The 12,735-nt window shown below is 41.1% G+C and overlaps 1 protein-coding gene across 11 annotated transcripts in view; it reads left to right on the top strand.

Annotated features, from left to right (window-relative positions):
- KIAA1217 (KIAA1217 ortholog) overlaps positions 1-12,735 on the top strand; it is a 175,905-nt gene that overhangs the window by 73,860 nt on the left and 89,310 nt on the right. For all 11 annotated transcript variants that reach the window (XM_058831451.1, XM_058831437.1, XM_058831443.1 and 8 more), the window contains one exon: positions 7,743-7,938. In XM_058831451.1, coding sequence (XP_058687434.1) covers positions 7,743-7,938 — 196 coding nt within the window. The remainder of the gene's footprint in view (positions 1-7,742; positions 7,939-12,735) is intronic.

Below are 12,735 nucleotides of genomic sequence, written 5' to 3'. Positions count from 1 at the left end.
AACTTATTTAAACAAAGTAATGATAAACTGAAACTGTGGTGCAAGAATATGACAGAGACTGTGAAAGATAAAATTTTGCTCTGAGGAAAATTGATGGACCCATAGAAGCCTTTGCAAGGAAAAAAAGTGAGGTGATCTGTGGCTTTTTTAATTTGACTCTCATGTATTAATACATTCCTCACATGACAAAGGATTAGAATAAAGCAGAGAGATAAATGATTTTATTGTAATGATTTCTTTCATTAAGTAGAACTTTTGCTTTATATTAGTGTGTTACTGATAGTTTTCTCTGTTGTTTTACTTCAACTTCTACCCTCAAATCTCAGGCAGGCATTTGTAGCAAAAGAAAACCTTCGATTTGGACAGAAACATACTGTGAAATATTTTTACACTTTAATGTTGATGGCTTGGGGTTTTCTGATATTACACGTATTCCAAAGAGATGCCGCAGCATGTTGCATATTTCAGTCTGGACTTGTCTGGACCAATTAAGCTGCTCTTAGACGGGTTGTTGAGTTCCTTAGGGCAGCATTTTCAAATGCAAGTTCCTGCAATTAAACATCTGAATAAGAGGTCTGGCAGCTTAAGCGCTGAGCACCTACAGCTTTTATTGCTCCTAATGAATATCTTTACTATAAACACACAGCTTTCCTGAAAAACAGGTTTCAATTTATCCAGGTGCTTACAGTTAAAAAAAAAATTAAGTTTGAAAACGTTGTTTAATGTTAGTAATTTGTAACGGAATTTCATGAAAAACTTTTTCTGCTAACTCTGTGGATCAACCAGCTGAAGAGCAAGCCATGGTCTTGCCAAGGGGAGCAGCCTGTGGATATCCTGCTCGGTGATTCAAAGCACTCAGGATTAAAAGAAAAGAGTTTTGGCAGCTTGCCACAGCAGGGAGCATGCAGCTGGCCACCAACAGGAGCTAGCAAGTCTCGTGGGAAAACGTGCAGATTTTTAGGATGATTTGAATATCATTACAACCTAAAAATATGGCAGATAAACTCTGTCACATCATTAGACATGCTTTTTTTCCTCTAGGTGGAAGAAACTGGGGTCAGTATCAGTGAATAGAGAGTGGTGATAAAGATCCTGTCATAAGCAGAGAGGATTTTTGCCCTAAAATAAATCCACTAAATTGAGTAAAATGGCCATTCGTTGGAGCATCCTGACCCTGTCACAGAGACGGGGAGTGCATGGCTGTGACTGAGCATTACTGGTGCTGATGACTGAGTTATCTTCCCCTCCTCATTCACCATGGGAGGGAGGAGGAATGCTTTCTTTTACCTTACTTGGAAAAGTTCTTCTGGGTCTGTTTCCTCCCTTTCTGAGAGCACGAGCAGATCTGCAGCTCTGGGGCAGTACCTCAGGTTCGCGGTACACCGAGTTCATTGCTTTGCTCAGTGACCGCCCGGCAGGTGGCCAGGGGAGGGCTGTGTGCCCTGTGTTCTGCTGGCATCACTCCTGGGTGAGTATGGCGAGCTCAGGCTTCCCTCGGGACCGCCGGCGGCAGGAGGAGGCCGGCAGTGCTGCAGAGAAGGGGCAGCTCGGGCAGCATCCAGCGCAGAACATGCCTCCAAGCCAAGGAGGCTCCAGGCAAGTGGGGTACCTTGCTTCAGTGCTAGGGTGGTGGGCAGCCGTGGCACAGGCACAGGCTTTCTCCTCATCAAAGAGGAAATAATTCTGGCCATTCATACCATAAAAATCGGTATTGCCACCAAACCGAGATGCTTGTGAGAAAGAACTGGCTTTGTAACTCTTGTTGATTCAACAGAAAACAGTGAAAAGTTTGGGCACAGAATAGAGAAATGAAAGCTAGAGACATGCTATTCTATGAGCAGGCATCAGGGAAGAGTTTAACTAACTCCTACAGGATCTGCAGGTGGGCAGCTGCCCTTCCACTCTCCTCATCTCTGGAGGATGCTGGCATGTGCCTGCTCCTGCTGTGGTGCCATTTCCAGCTCACAGCATCCCAGAGAAAGATACCATAGATTTTAACATCTTGTAATGGTGAAAAAGCACCAAAAGCACAGAAGTGAGCTTGTCACGAGAGATGGTTTAATGTTGCATTCAGCTGCTGAGTCATCTCCCTACCCCCAACTCCCCCAGTGAGACAGAGTATCCAAATACATCAGTTGAGCAGAGGTAATATGAACTTTAGTTTATACAGACATGTATAAGCATTTAACTTTTCTGAGAAAGTGCTGTGGAAAAATATGAAAAGTGCTTAAAAACGAGATAGTATGGGTAGTATTTGCTTTCTCTTCAATAGTAATGTGTTGCTAATAGCATGTCCAGACAAGTAAAACGCTGTTGTTGCATCAATGTGGAAACCCAAAGACTCTGTCTGTGGAAAAAGCAGATCACAGTATCACTTCAGATAACAATAATGTGGATCTAACAGGAATACAATGAAGAACTATTATTGCAGTAGTAAGAATTTATGTGCTGTGGCAATACTTTAGAGTTAATAAACTCATCATACATGAAACACAGCCTGTTTATTTGCCTATTTGCAGTCTGTGACATATCCGATATCCATCTTTGGCACATGGCACAGGACAAGTAGTTTACTTGAAGGTCAAGAAGAGTAGGCTTCCATTTTTCTACTAATTTTTCCTCTCTATGTGAAATGTCAAGAAGACTCTTAAATGTGAGGAAGGGGAAGGTGCCTATGCTATGTTCTTTAGAGTACATTATTGGAAAAATATATATTACTTCCTTGGTTTTATTTTTTGGTGTCTTTGTTTACCATTTGTACACTGCCAGGAGTGCTAGCAACCTCCAAGATATATAAGATTCTTCTGCTGAATAGATAAGCTTCTGTCAAGATAAGGGCTAAGAAAGTTCCAGGAGACAAGAAATAAAAAGTAGGAATTGATCAAGAGATGAAATTAAAACTCTTTTCAGGTTATACAAATTTTATTTTTTTTTTTGGTTCTGTTTTGTCTATGGAAATGTGTGAAGCAAATTTTCAGGAGAAAGGAAAAGAGAAAAAAGGTTTCTGTTATATAGATTAGTATAAAAAATATCTGGAAATGAGCATAGAAGAACACTATGAAGAGCAGAAACATAAAACCAGCTAGAACAAAAGCATGAGAGGATTAGTGTGGACAAATCTGAGCAGAGGACCAGAAGCAGAGGCATGCAGAAAACTTGATGAAAATCTCTGGTACTCCATGACTGCCCATTGCATAGGCATCTCTGCAGAATTTCACTTTTCATTATTCGGGTACTTTCAGACTTCATTCCTAATTATTTGCAATTTTACTGCATTTAAAGAGCCTTGCAATTTTTTCCTTTATTTTTTCTGAGTCAGTGAAAGGACTAAAGCAGATGTACTGAAAGTGCATTCTTTTGCCAAGCTGTAGCAGATAGATGTCAGTCATGGGGCATGATTAACTACAGTTTTAATTCTTTGTCAAATCCCATGAGTGGTTGTAAGATACTGGATCTTCTGTAATTGCTAGTTCCATGTGTGATCCTTAAATATATACCCTGAAAAGGTTACAAGGATCTAGATCCTTGTAAATAAAATAGTGTATTCTAAGTAAAAGAGTTATCAAAAAACACTGAGTAATTACATGTAAGTTTGCACCAGAATTGTCCATCCTTATTTTGGCCTATCCTTTCTGATGATGTTGTAACCCAGAACCAGCACAGACAACATGTTTTATCAGAGAAGTCCTTAAGGAGGGTCAGCTCTACTCAGCTGGCTGAAAGATGAGCCCTGTAGCACAAAGAAACAAGCAGGGGAGTGCCTCTTAACATACGGCTTGGGGGGAAAGACCATGGCTGACTGAGGAAATGTAACCTAACTGGTCTTGGCAGAGGGGGGAGAGAGACCTGCTGGCTCATTCTGAACCTCCTTCTGTTTTCTGGCATTTATCCCCGAGGTGGCTTGGAATGTGCCTTCATTTCCTTGGGTTTGTCTGCCTCTGTGGAGTATCTATTTACACATTTTAATTTTGGATAATGCTGTTCCTTCGTGGGCATATCTTGAGTTTTCTTCTCTGTTAGATATTTCAGGGTTTTTTCTACAGCACCGTTCTGGCTCACAAAGCAGCAGTCTAGACTATGACTCTCGTAGGGTGCTGTTGGGTCCTGAAACGTTGACTATTGGGGTCAACATTTATTTTGTGAAAGCTTGTACTGTGTGCTAGTTCCTGAGAAGTCCTTAAAATTATACTTGCTGTAGTATTATTTTAAGCATTTTAATATTGGTGAACATTCAGTGGAAAAAATATATATGGCATTACTTATTAAGTATTTATATGACATTTGTCTTATTTTTCTTATTTGATATTAGAATCAACATCCTGAATAATTGTTACAAGTTCAGATAATGCTGAAGGTTTCTGCACCGCTTTCTTCAAAAATCTTTACAAGTACTTGTAGCTACAGCTCTGTAAATGTTGCTGGTTCCTTTGCCTCTGTGTGGGTTGGTTTTCCTAAGATGTCATACCTAGGAATCCACTTGATTATTAAGTAACATCCATCCTAGTGCTTATTGCCAATAATAAAAATGCTTTCCTATCAAATACCCACTTGTATCGCTCAGTTACTTGAATTCCCACTGTTGTTGCTGAGTTTGGGAATTTTTTTAGGATCTGTTTAAAATTCAGAATCCTGGAATGTAGTGTTTACAGGAGTTGAGCATGAATAATAGCTTGGAGCCTTTCATAAACTGTATGTGTATATTTGGTGGATCTCATTTATAGCTTGCATTGGCTTTATGTTTGTGTCACTCCACTTACTAGGGTGGAACTCCTATGAATTTGAGCTGGTGGATTAAGAGGAAGACTGGGCTTTGTATCTGAGCAGAATCCATGAGGTGCCTCTGGATTGCTGCAGTACTGATGGTGAGAAATGAGGGCTGCCGAAAAAGGATGGTTTTTAGTGTGGTGGGTTGACCTTGGCTGAACACCAGCTACCCACCAATCCACTCCATCCCCCCTCCTCTGCTGGAATGCAGGGGAGAAAATAACATGGAAAAACGTCACCAGTTCAGATAAATTCAGTTTAATAAAGAAAAAGCAAAGGCCACATGCAGAAGCAAAAGTAAATATTCTCTAATCCCCATCAGCAGGTGATGTCCAGGCACTTCCCAGGAAGTGAGCTTTCAGGCTCAGTACACGTACCAGTTGCTCCATAGGACAAATGTAGTAACAAATGGTCCCTTCCTCCTCCTTTTTCTTAGCTTTTATTGCTGAACAGTCATCAAATGGTATGGAATATTCCTTTGGTCAGTTTGGGTCAGCCCTTCTATTTCCTCTGCCAAGATCTTGCCCACCCACAGCCTCCTGGGTGAGTGAGGGAATGTTGGAGAGAGCCTTTATGCTGTGCATGCCCTGCTCAACAGCAGCAGAAATAATGCTGTGTTATCAACACCTTTCTAGCCACTGATACAAAGTAAAATTCTATGAGGGTTGCTCTTGGGAAAATTAGCTAGACCCAACAGATTCAGCTACAGTAATGACATCACGTCATCTGTGGTGATCTGGGATGCTGTGTCTTAGGTCCTACAGCATTTCCCCAGGGACAGCTAGAGGAACACAGTGTCACTGAGATTGTCTCCATCTGTGCATTGACAGGACACACTGGGCAACTGCTCAGCTAAATCTGTGTCTGTTGGCTTTGGTAATGAAGTGTCCCCTTACTGCTCAAATATACATCTGTTCATATTATCAATGAACAATATATATGCAACTGCATGCCTCAAATGGCATTTGGGGATTATTTTAATATAAATGGAAGAGAAAAAATAAGCAAAAGCAAAGCAAAATAAGCTTGATCCAGATTTTCATATGATCAGTATATATTTTTTTAAAGAAAGAGAAGGAATTTCCTTCACAACAAACTCTGAAACTAAGGACCTTTTGCAGGTTGATTTTGTTGTTTTTCCTATTTTTTTTTTTTTTTTAAATCTTGTTTTACTTTTGGTCATGGTTTTCTTGAAAGGGAGAACTATATGCCTTCTACCTCCCTGTTAATGGATTTATACAGATAAGTTTTTAATCAGTACAAGGAACTACAGAGCTGTAATGTCTTGGCTTGGGAGTACTTCCATAATATGCCTGTGTAAACAAAATACTTCAGTGATGCTTCACAAGCCATTTTGGAAAGTTGAGTGAAGAAGTACTGACTTACCAGATTCTTTTCTGTGTTTGCAGGTCACTTGTCACCTCTGTAACTTTTCCGGCACAAGTCCCTGTATTTACAACCTGCAGACTTGTGCTGACCATGTCAGAGGCACTTCAAAGCATACTTTAGAACAAATGTTGTTAGCTTTAAGTCCTGCATAAAATTCAATGCTCTTGAACAATTTCATTGCAAGACAGATAGTACCTACTATTTTAATATTAGCATTTAGAAAGTGAGAAGTTCTGGAGGACTTACTTTCTTGTGAGGTATATCTGATCATTGTAATTTGTGAGCAACTGCACAGCTTGGCAAGAACAGCCCTCTACAGCAAGATAATGAAAATGTAATAAAAGTTGAAGTTCTTCATACGTTCAAAGTCACATAAGGAATATCATGTGATGCATGCTATTGCTGAAATGAGCTCTCTTCATTTCACTTGAAAAACCACTGAAAGAAACAGATGTCAGCAAGATCAGTTAGCTTAGCATTCCAGAAAGAAGCATAATCTTTGGATCTTGACAGCATCTGCAAACCTCGAGTTGAAGCTGATTTCGATACAAGGGATTTTTAACATAATAGCATCTGACCTTAAATGATAGGGGAGAGAAAAACATGTAAGTTTAAAGACATCTTGTGCCTGGTGCTGATTATAGACATCTATAAAGTTCATATTTACATACTGGGTTTGGAACCTAGTAAGCTTGCTTTGCTTTGAATTTCTGCTTTGTATGTTCCCGTTTGCTGTGATATGGTTTGATTGAGAAAGACGAGGAAATACTATTATTCTTCCAGAGTAATAGTACATGTGGTTGTGAGGGGGTTTCACTACACAGTATTGAGTATGCTTCATAAAGCAACCCCTTTTTGTGGAAAGGGCTTATAATGTCATTTATAGTTTGCAAAAAATGTTCAGGACATTTTATTTCCCATTGAGTGTGTTTTTATTAGGCAGATCCTACAGTGAAGAATTGGTAGAAATGCATAAATGAAACCATATCTCTCCCCTGCTGGAAGACTTGGGGTTTTTCCCAGCAACTGTGTTTAGCAATTTACTAGTATGGTTTCCCAGTAAAAGTCATAGTTAATTTGGTCAGGTAATGAAGACAGTTCTAATTCATGCTGGTACAACAAAAAATAAAGTAATTGTTTGTGATTTTAACTAGAAATGTTGGATGGCTATTTTGGCTTTGCTGCATGACCTGGACCTTGCATAGATGGCACGGCAGAAGAAACTGATAGCTTTATAACTCCATTACGGTATTGCTTTTCAGAGGATTTTTCTTAGCAGACTTGATAAAATTAGAGGGTGGGTGTGTGTGTGTGTTTGTGTGGACAAGGAGAATGTCATTGCTGTACATCTACTCAGCACATGTCTTATCTTCAGGGCCTTGTTAGAAACAAAATTTGCAATGTGGATATGCAACCATAAAAATTGCAGCAGAATGCCCAAGGATACTTTTCCTAAATAATCTACACAGAAGTGACCTACAGCATACCAGTATTGGAAGAAGTTTGGACTCCTTCCTTCTTTTCTTTGATTTTGTTTCCTCCCACACTTTGGTTTTGGTAGACTAATAAAGAAATACTCTGTTTTGCAGACAAGAAGCCCGAAGCCATCCCAGAGCCCCCAGTCCAATTTGGGTGACCACACAGAACACCTCTCTGAAGCATCTGCTGACTCCTTAGAGGCCATGTCTGAAGGTGATTCTCCAACCCCCTTTTCGAGGGGCAGTCGCACGCGAGCAAGCCTTCCTGTTGTGCGGTCAGCAAACCAAACAAAGGAAAGATCACTGGGTAAGAGCCTGCTTCAGTCCTTCTCTATTCTGTACTTAGTCTGTTTTTTCCATCTGTGTATTTTAAACAGTTTTTAAATAGTTTGGGGTTGAAAAAGTAAAGACTTTGGTAACACATTATTTTTCATGTCAGGTTGCTCTTTTTGGTATGGGATACTGAGTAACTTGGGTGAATAGTGGAATTATTTTCATAAGATCTGAAAGTGGGATGGGAGCATAGTAGACATGCAGGCAGGAGATGCAGGCCCTGTCATGAAATGCTGAGTAATGGTTAAAACCCACTGTTGCAAACACTTCCTGCCAAGCCCGCATGATATTTGGCAATGAACTTAATACAAGATTGTACCCTCATTTTCAGACAGGAGACAGAGGCTTTGTCACTTTGTCATCTCTTCAAAACCAGGCTTGGTTGAAAGAAACCTAGAGATATGATTGCCTTAGTAATCCATCTTGAAATGAAAAGGTTTGTATTTGTGTGGTGGTAGCTTTCCAGGCAGAGGATTTAAGTGGATATGCTGATGGGGATGCCCTTTACTTTGGGGCAGTGCCCTTCCGTCTGCACAGTGACACGAGAGATGTGTCAGCACAGGTGGACAGCTCTGCTTCCTGCATTCTTTCCATATCTCAGGGTTGAATTCAGGCCAGCTGTGAACCAGAGCTCCTTTTATGATGGTGAATTTTGTCTCAGTGACTGCTCAGCTGATGGATGATAGGACTAAGGCTGTTCTTTTGAGGGAAGACACCAGAGGGCAGTTAAAGTGTTGCAGGAAGGCACGTAACTCATGTGTGGATTGCTGAAGAAGGCAGGTTTTGCTCATAGGTAATAAACTGAAATGCTGCTTTCCTGTAGGCTCATCTCCCAATATAGAGAGTGACATAAATCGAAGACTGGACTCATCGTAATGTGCTTGTAAGCTTGTCATGGTGGTTTACTCATCCCTCAATAATCTAGGACAGTTTCTGACAAGAGTATTATGATATCTGACAAACACAACAAGTGTGAAGAAAACAGGGCTGGAAGGGGTTCTTTACTCTCCCAGAGCTGAAAAGTGAAGAGCAGTGGGGCTGGAAACAAGGAGCTGATCCCTGTCCATGTCAGCTCACAGAGTGGCTGCACTCCCACAACCCGCTGGGCTACCAGTATGTTGGGCTTTTGGGGGAGATATTTGTGATAGTTCAGTCTGGATAAGACTTTGCTTTTGAGGTGTTTTTAAGAGCACATGTATGTTTACTATACATGCACTATTATGTTCATTATACTATATTGCCTGTAAGTCACTGCTGGCTAGGGCATTCTCAGTATGGCTTACTTCACCCCAGAATTTTCTGTAAGACCTATATTTGCTTCAGTGTGATGTTAGGTGGTTCAGCCTTTGGAACTCACAGTCCAGCCCCACTGTGTGGGCTGGGGACCCCAGAGCTGGGTGCAGCACTGCAGGTGGTGTCTCAAGAGAGCAGAAGGGCAGAATCCCCTCCCTTGACCAGCTTTTGATGCAGCCCAGGACACATTTGGCTTTCTGGGCTGTGAGTGCACGTGGCTGGGTCATGTCCAGCCTCTCACCCAGCAGCACCCCCAAGCCCTCTGAGCAGGGCTGCCCTCACTCTGTCCATCCTAAGCCTGTGCTGATACCAGGGCACCTTGCACTTGGTCTTGTTAAACCACATGAGATTCCCACATGCTCACTTCTTGAACTTGTCCAGGTCCCTCTGAATGGCATCCCGCTCCTCAGGCATGTCAACGGTGCCACACGGCTGGGTGTCATTTGCAGATTTTCTGAGGGTGCACTCATTCCCTTCATCTATGTAATTTTTGAAGATATTAAATAACATTGATCCCAATACAGACCCTGAGGCACACCACTTGTCCCTGATGTCCATTGGGACTCTGAGCCGTTGTCCACCACCCTCTGGATGCAACCATCCAACCACTTAATTATCCATCTAACAATCCACACATCAATTCCATCTCTCTCTAATTTAGAGAGAAGGATGTTGTGGGGACCATGTCAAAGGTTTTACAGAAATCCATATAAAGGGCATCTGTAGCCCTTTCCTTGCCCACTGCTGTAGCAGCCCACCGCAGAAGGCCACTGGCTTCATCAGACAGGACTTGCCCTTGGTCAAGCTGTGCTGGCTGTCCTGAATCAACCTCCTGTCCTCTGTGTGTATGTGTGATCCTTCCCCCAGATGTTCTCAGCCTCGAGGTATCTTCAGCTTAGGGATTTCCTGGTTATGGTTTCTGCCAGTACAGTAACCATCAAAAGATGTCTCCTCCAGGTATTTGTTCAGTCCACCTTTGATGAATCCCATGTAAATTTTTCACATCTTCCATAGTGCCTCTGTGACTTTGGCAGCAAGTTTCTGTTGGTTTACTGCCAACCACTGCTTTCCTGTTGCTTTGTTTTGTATTTGTTTATCAGCTTTAGGTTATACCCCCTAGTTCTTGTGTTGGAAGTGACAGCAAACATCAGATTGCTATCTGCTTCCCCCGGCCATATCTGATTTCCTTGGCCTGTCATTTCCCTCAGGTCATCTCTTCTCCAGCTGAGAAGTGCTGCTATAACCACTTGTTGCTCATCCAGAAACCATCCTGGATATCTGATTATCATTGCTGCCATGAAATTTTGCAGTTCAATAGTATCTTTGCTAAGATGGGAGGACCATGAGTTCACTGTTAAGTGATTCATTCTTAAACCCTTTTTTTAGCATCTCTTGCATGCTCTGAAATGTGTTGTCCAGGCCCTAATGGAAGATAGCCACATGAAAATACACTATTTTACTTAATGGCCAGGATTTCAGATCCTGCAAAACACCCTGTCTTTCATGTGCCAGAGACAGGCCAAATGCAGGAGAAAGAAAAAAGTAAACAAAAACAGGGAAGCCAATGTAATATGAAGCATTTCAGTTGAGAGTTTTTAGATTTGAAATTAATTTCTCTCTGTATTGCAGGAGGGGTCACAGATATGTGTGTGGCTTAAGGGATCATCATACTAGCCAAATTGGAAGTAATATATTGTCATCTGCCCACAATCTTTTCCAAGTTGTTCCAAGAACCGATTAATAACAAATAGGTTTTTTTAAAAAAAGATAAAGAGTATTCCAAAATAGTTCAATTTTATATTATTATTATTGTTAATGTTATGTGCATTTTTTTCATAATAATGTCCTTTTCGATCTCTTCTGCCACTGTGTTCTAACATCACCATCAGCAATGTTCTGAAATTTTACTTTTGAGATGTTTTTCATGCTGTGGTCCTTTTTATTTCCAGCTGTAAAAGGGGAGTGTTTAATTTTAAAAAAACAGAAAGCTGTTTATAACTTCAGTTTTAAAAGTGCTGTGAACATACTTGTATTCATATGATTTTAAATGCTCTGTGTATCATCACCTCCCTTTACATATCTATTAATTTTTAAATTTAATATAATTTAAATAAAAATTGTGTTTTGATCCTCAGCAAACATAATTTCAGTGAGGAGAATAATGAACTTTTATAAACTTTTCTTAATTTTACATTGTATATTTCAATGCATTTTAGAAAACTGATGCTTTCTTTTTGAAATTCTAATTGTTCTGTGGGCTCCTATTTTACTAGCTGTATTTGAGTCAGTGTGTTTTCAAATTGTGGTCTGAATTAACATGGAGCCTGAGAAGGAATAACACAAATGCATTTTGGCTACCTCACTATCATGGGTTTGTCAGTCAGGACTAATCTAACAGGACATGGTATTCACGTGGAGTTGACCTAGAAAACAGTATTTCTATTGTGGGCCCATTTAAAATTTCAGCCCCAGCTTTTGAAATTAAGGTCTTTCTTGGCTAAGAAAACTAGAAGTCAACACTTGCTTCATCATTGTGCAGCCTGGAGACAAAGCAAGATATTAAAATAAATGAATTCACTGTGCAAGAGAAAATTAAATGTATTTTAAAATACATATTTGAAAGCTGGGAGTTTTTCCAGTGAGATAACTGTGGGAAAAAAATTATCTAGCAAAACTGTCAGTGAGAATCAGCTGAAACCTGGAAAGTGCTCAAAAGCTTTCAGCAAACTTCACTTGCAATTTGCCTGGAGGAAGCAGAACCTGACAGGCATCCAGCGAGGTTACGCCAGCAGCCGCCTGTGCCCGCGCGCGGCTCGCTGCTGTCCCTGCTCAGTGAAATGAAGGCTGACAAGTATGTTCACTTGTGGTCTCTGGTGTGCTGTGTCTGCCCAAAGAATAGGCAGCATCCTTTGTAAGGGCAGGCACTGGCATCCTGTGTGGTGATGGAGTGACCAGGGCAGTCGATGCCATGGGTACAGCCCAGAGGGGCAGGGTGAGATCACGATTGCAGCAACAGCTGTTGGTGCTCCTGCAGGATCAGGCTGTACACACAGGGTTGGATGAAGGAACAATATGGTAGGGGGGGATCTCCATAAATGCACAAAGATTTGAGTTTGAGAAGTGACTGAGGAAGATGAAGCTTTATGGCTGAAGGGTTGCAATCATCTTTTTTGGGTGCTCTAGCCAGGGTGCCTGGCCACTCCAGTCCAGATGGATGAGGAGCAGAGGATGACTGGGCTTCCTGCTGGCAAACCTGTGCCTGAAATTGGGTGATGTGAAAGTCCTCTTCAGAAATGTCTGAGCCTGCCAACATTTGCATTTGATTTGCATTTGGAGGGATTACATAAAGGAGTAAAATTATACAAATGTTTAAGGATTGGCATGGGGAGGGTCTTAAGCAATCATGGAGTGTCATGATTATAATTTATTAGCCCCCAAACCCAAGATTTGGCAGGCACAGATTTTAGTGTCTGATTAA

The sequence above is a fragment of the Poecile atricapillus genome, chromosome 2 (assembly GCF_030490865.1).
Source record: "Poecile atricapillus isolate bPoeAtr1 chromosome 2, bPoeAtr1.hap1, whole genome shotgun sequence".
Classification (NCBI taxonomy): Eukaryota; Metazoa; Chordata; class Aves; order Passeriformes; family Paridae; genus Poecile; species Poecile atricapillus.
Note: the sequence above shows the minus strand (reverse complement) of the source record. Positions and strands in the feature narration are given on the sequence as shown.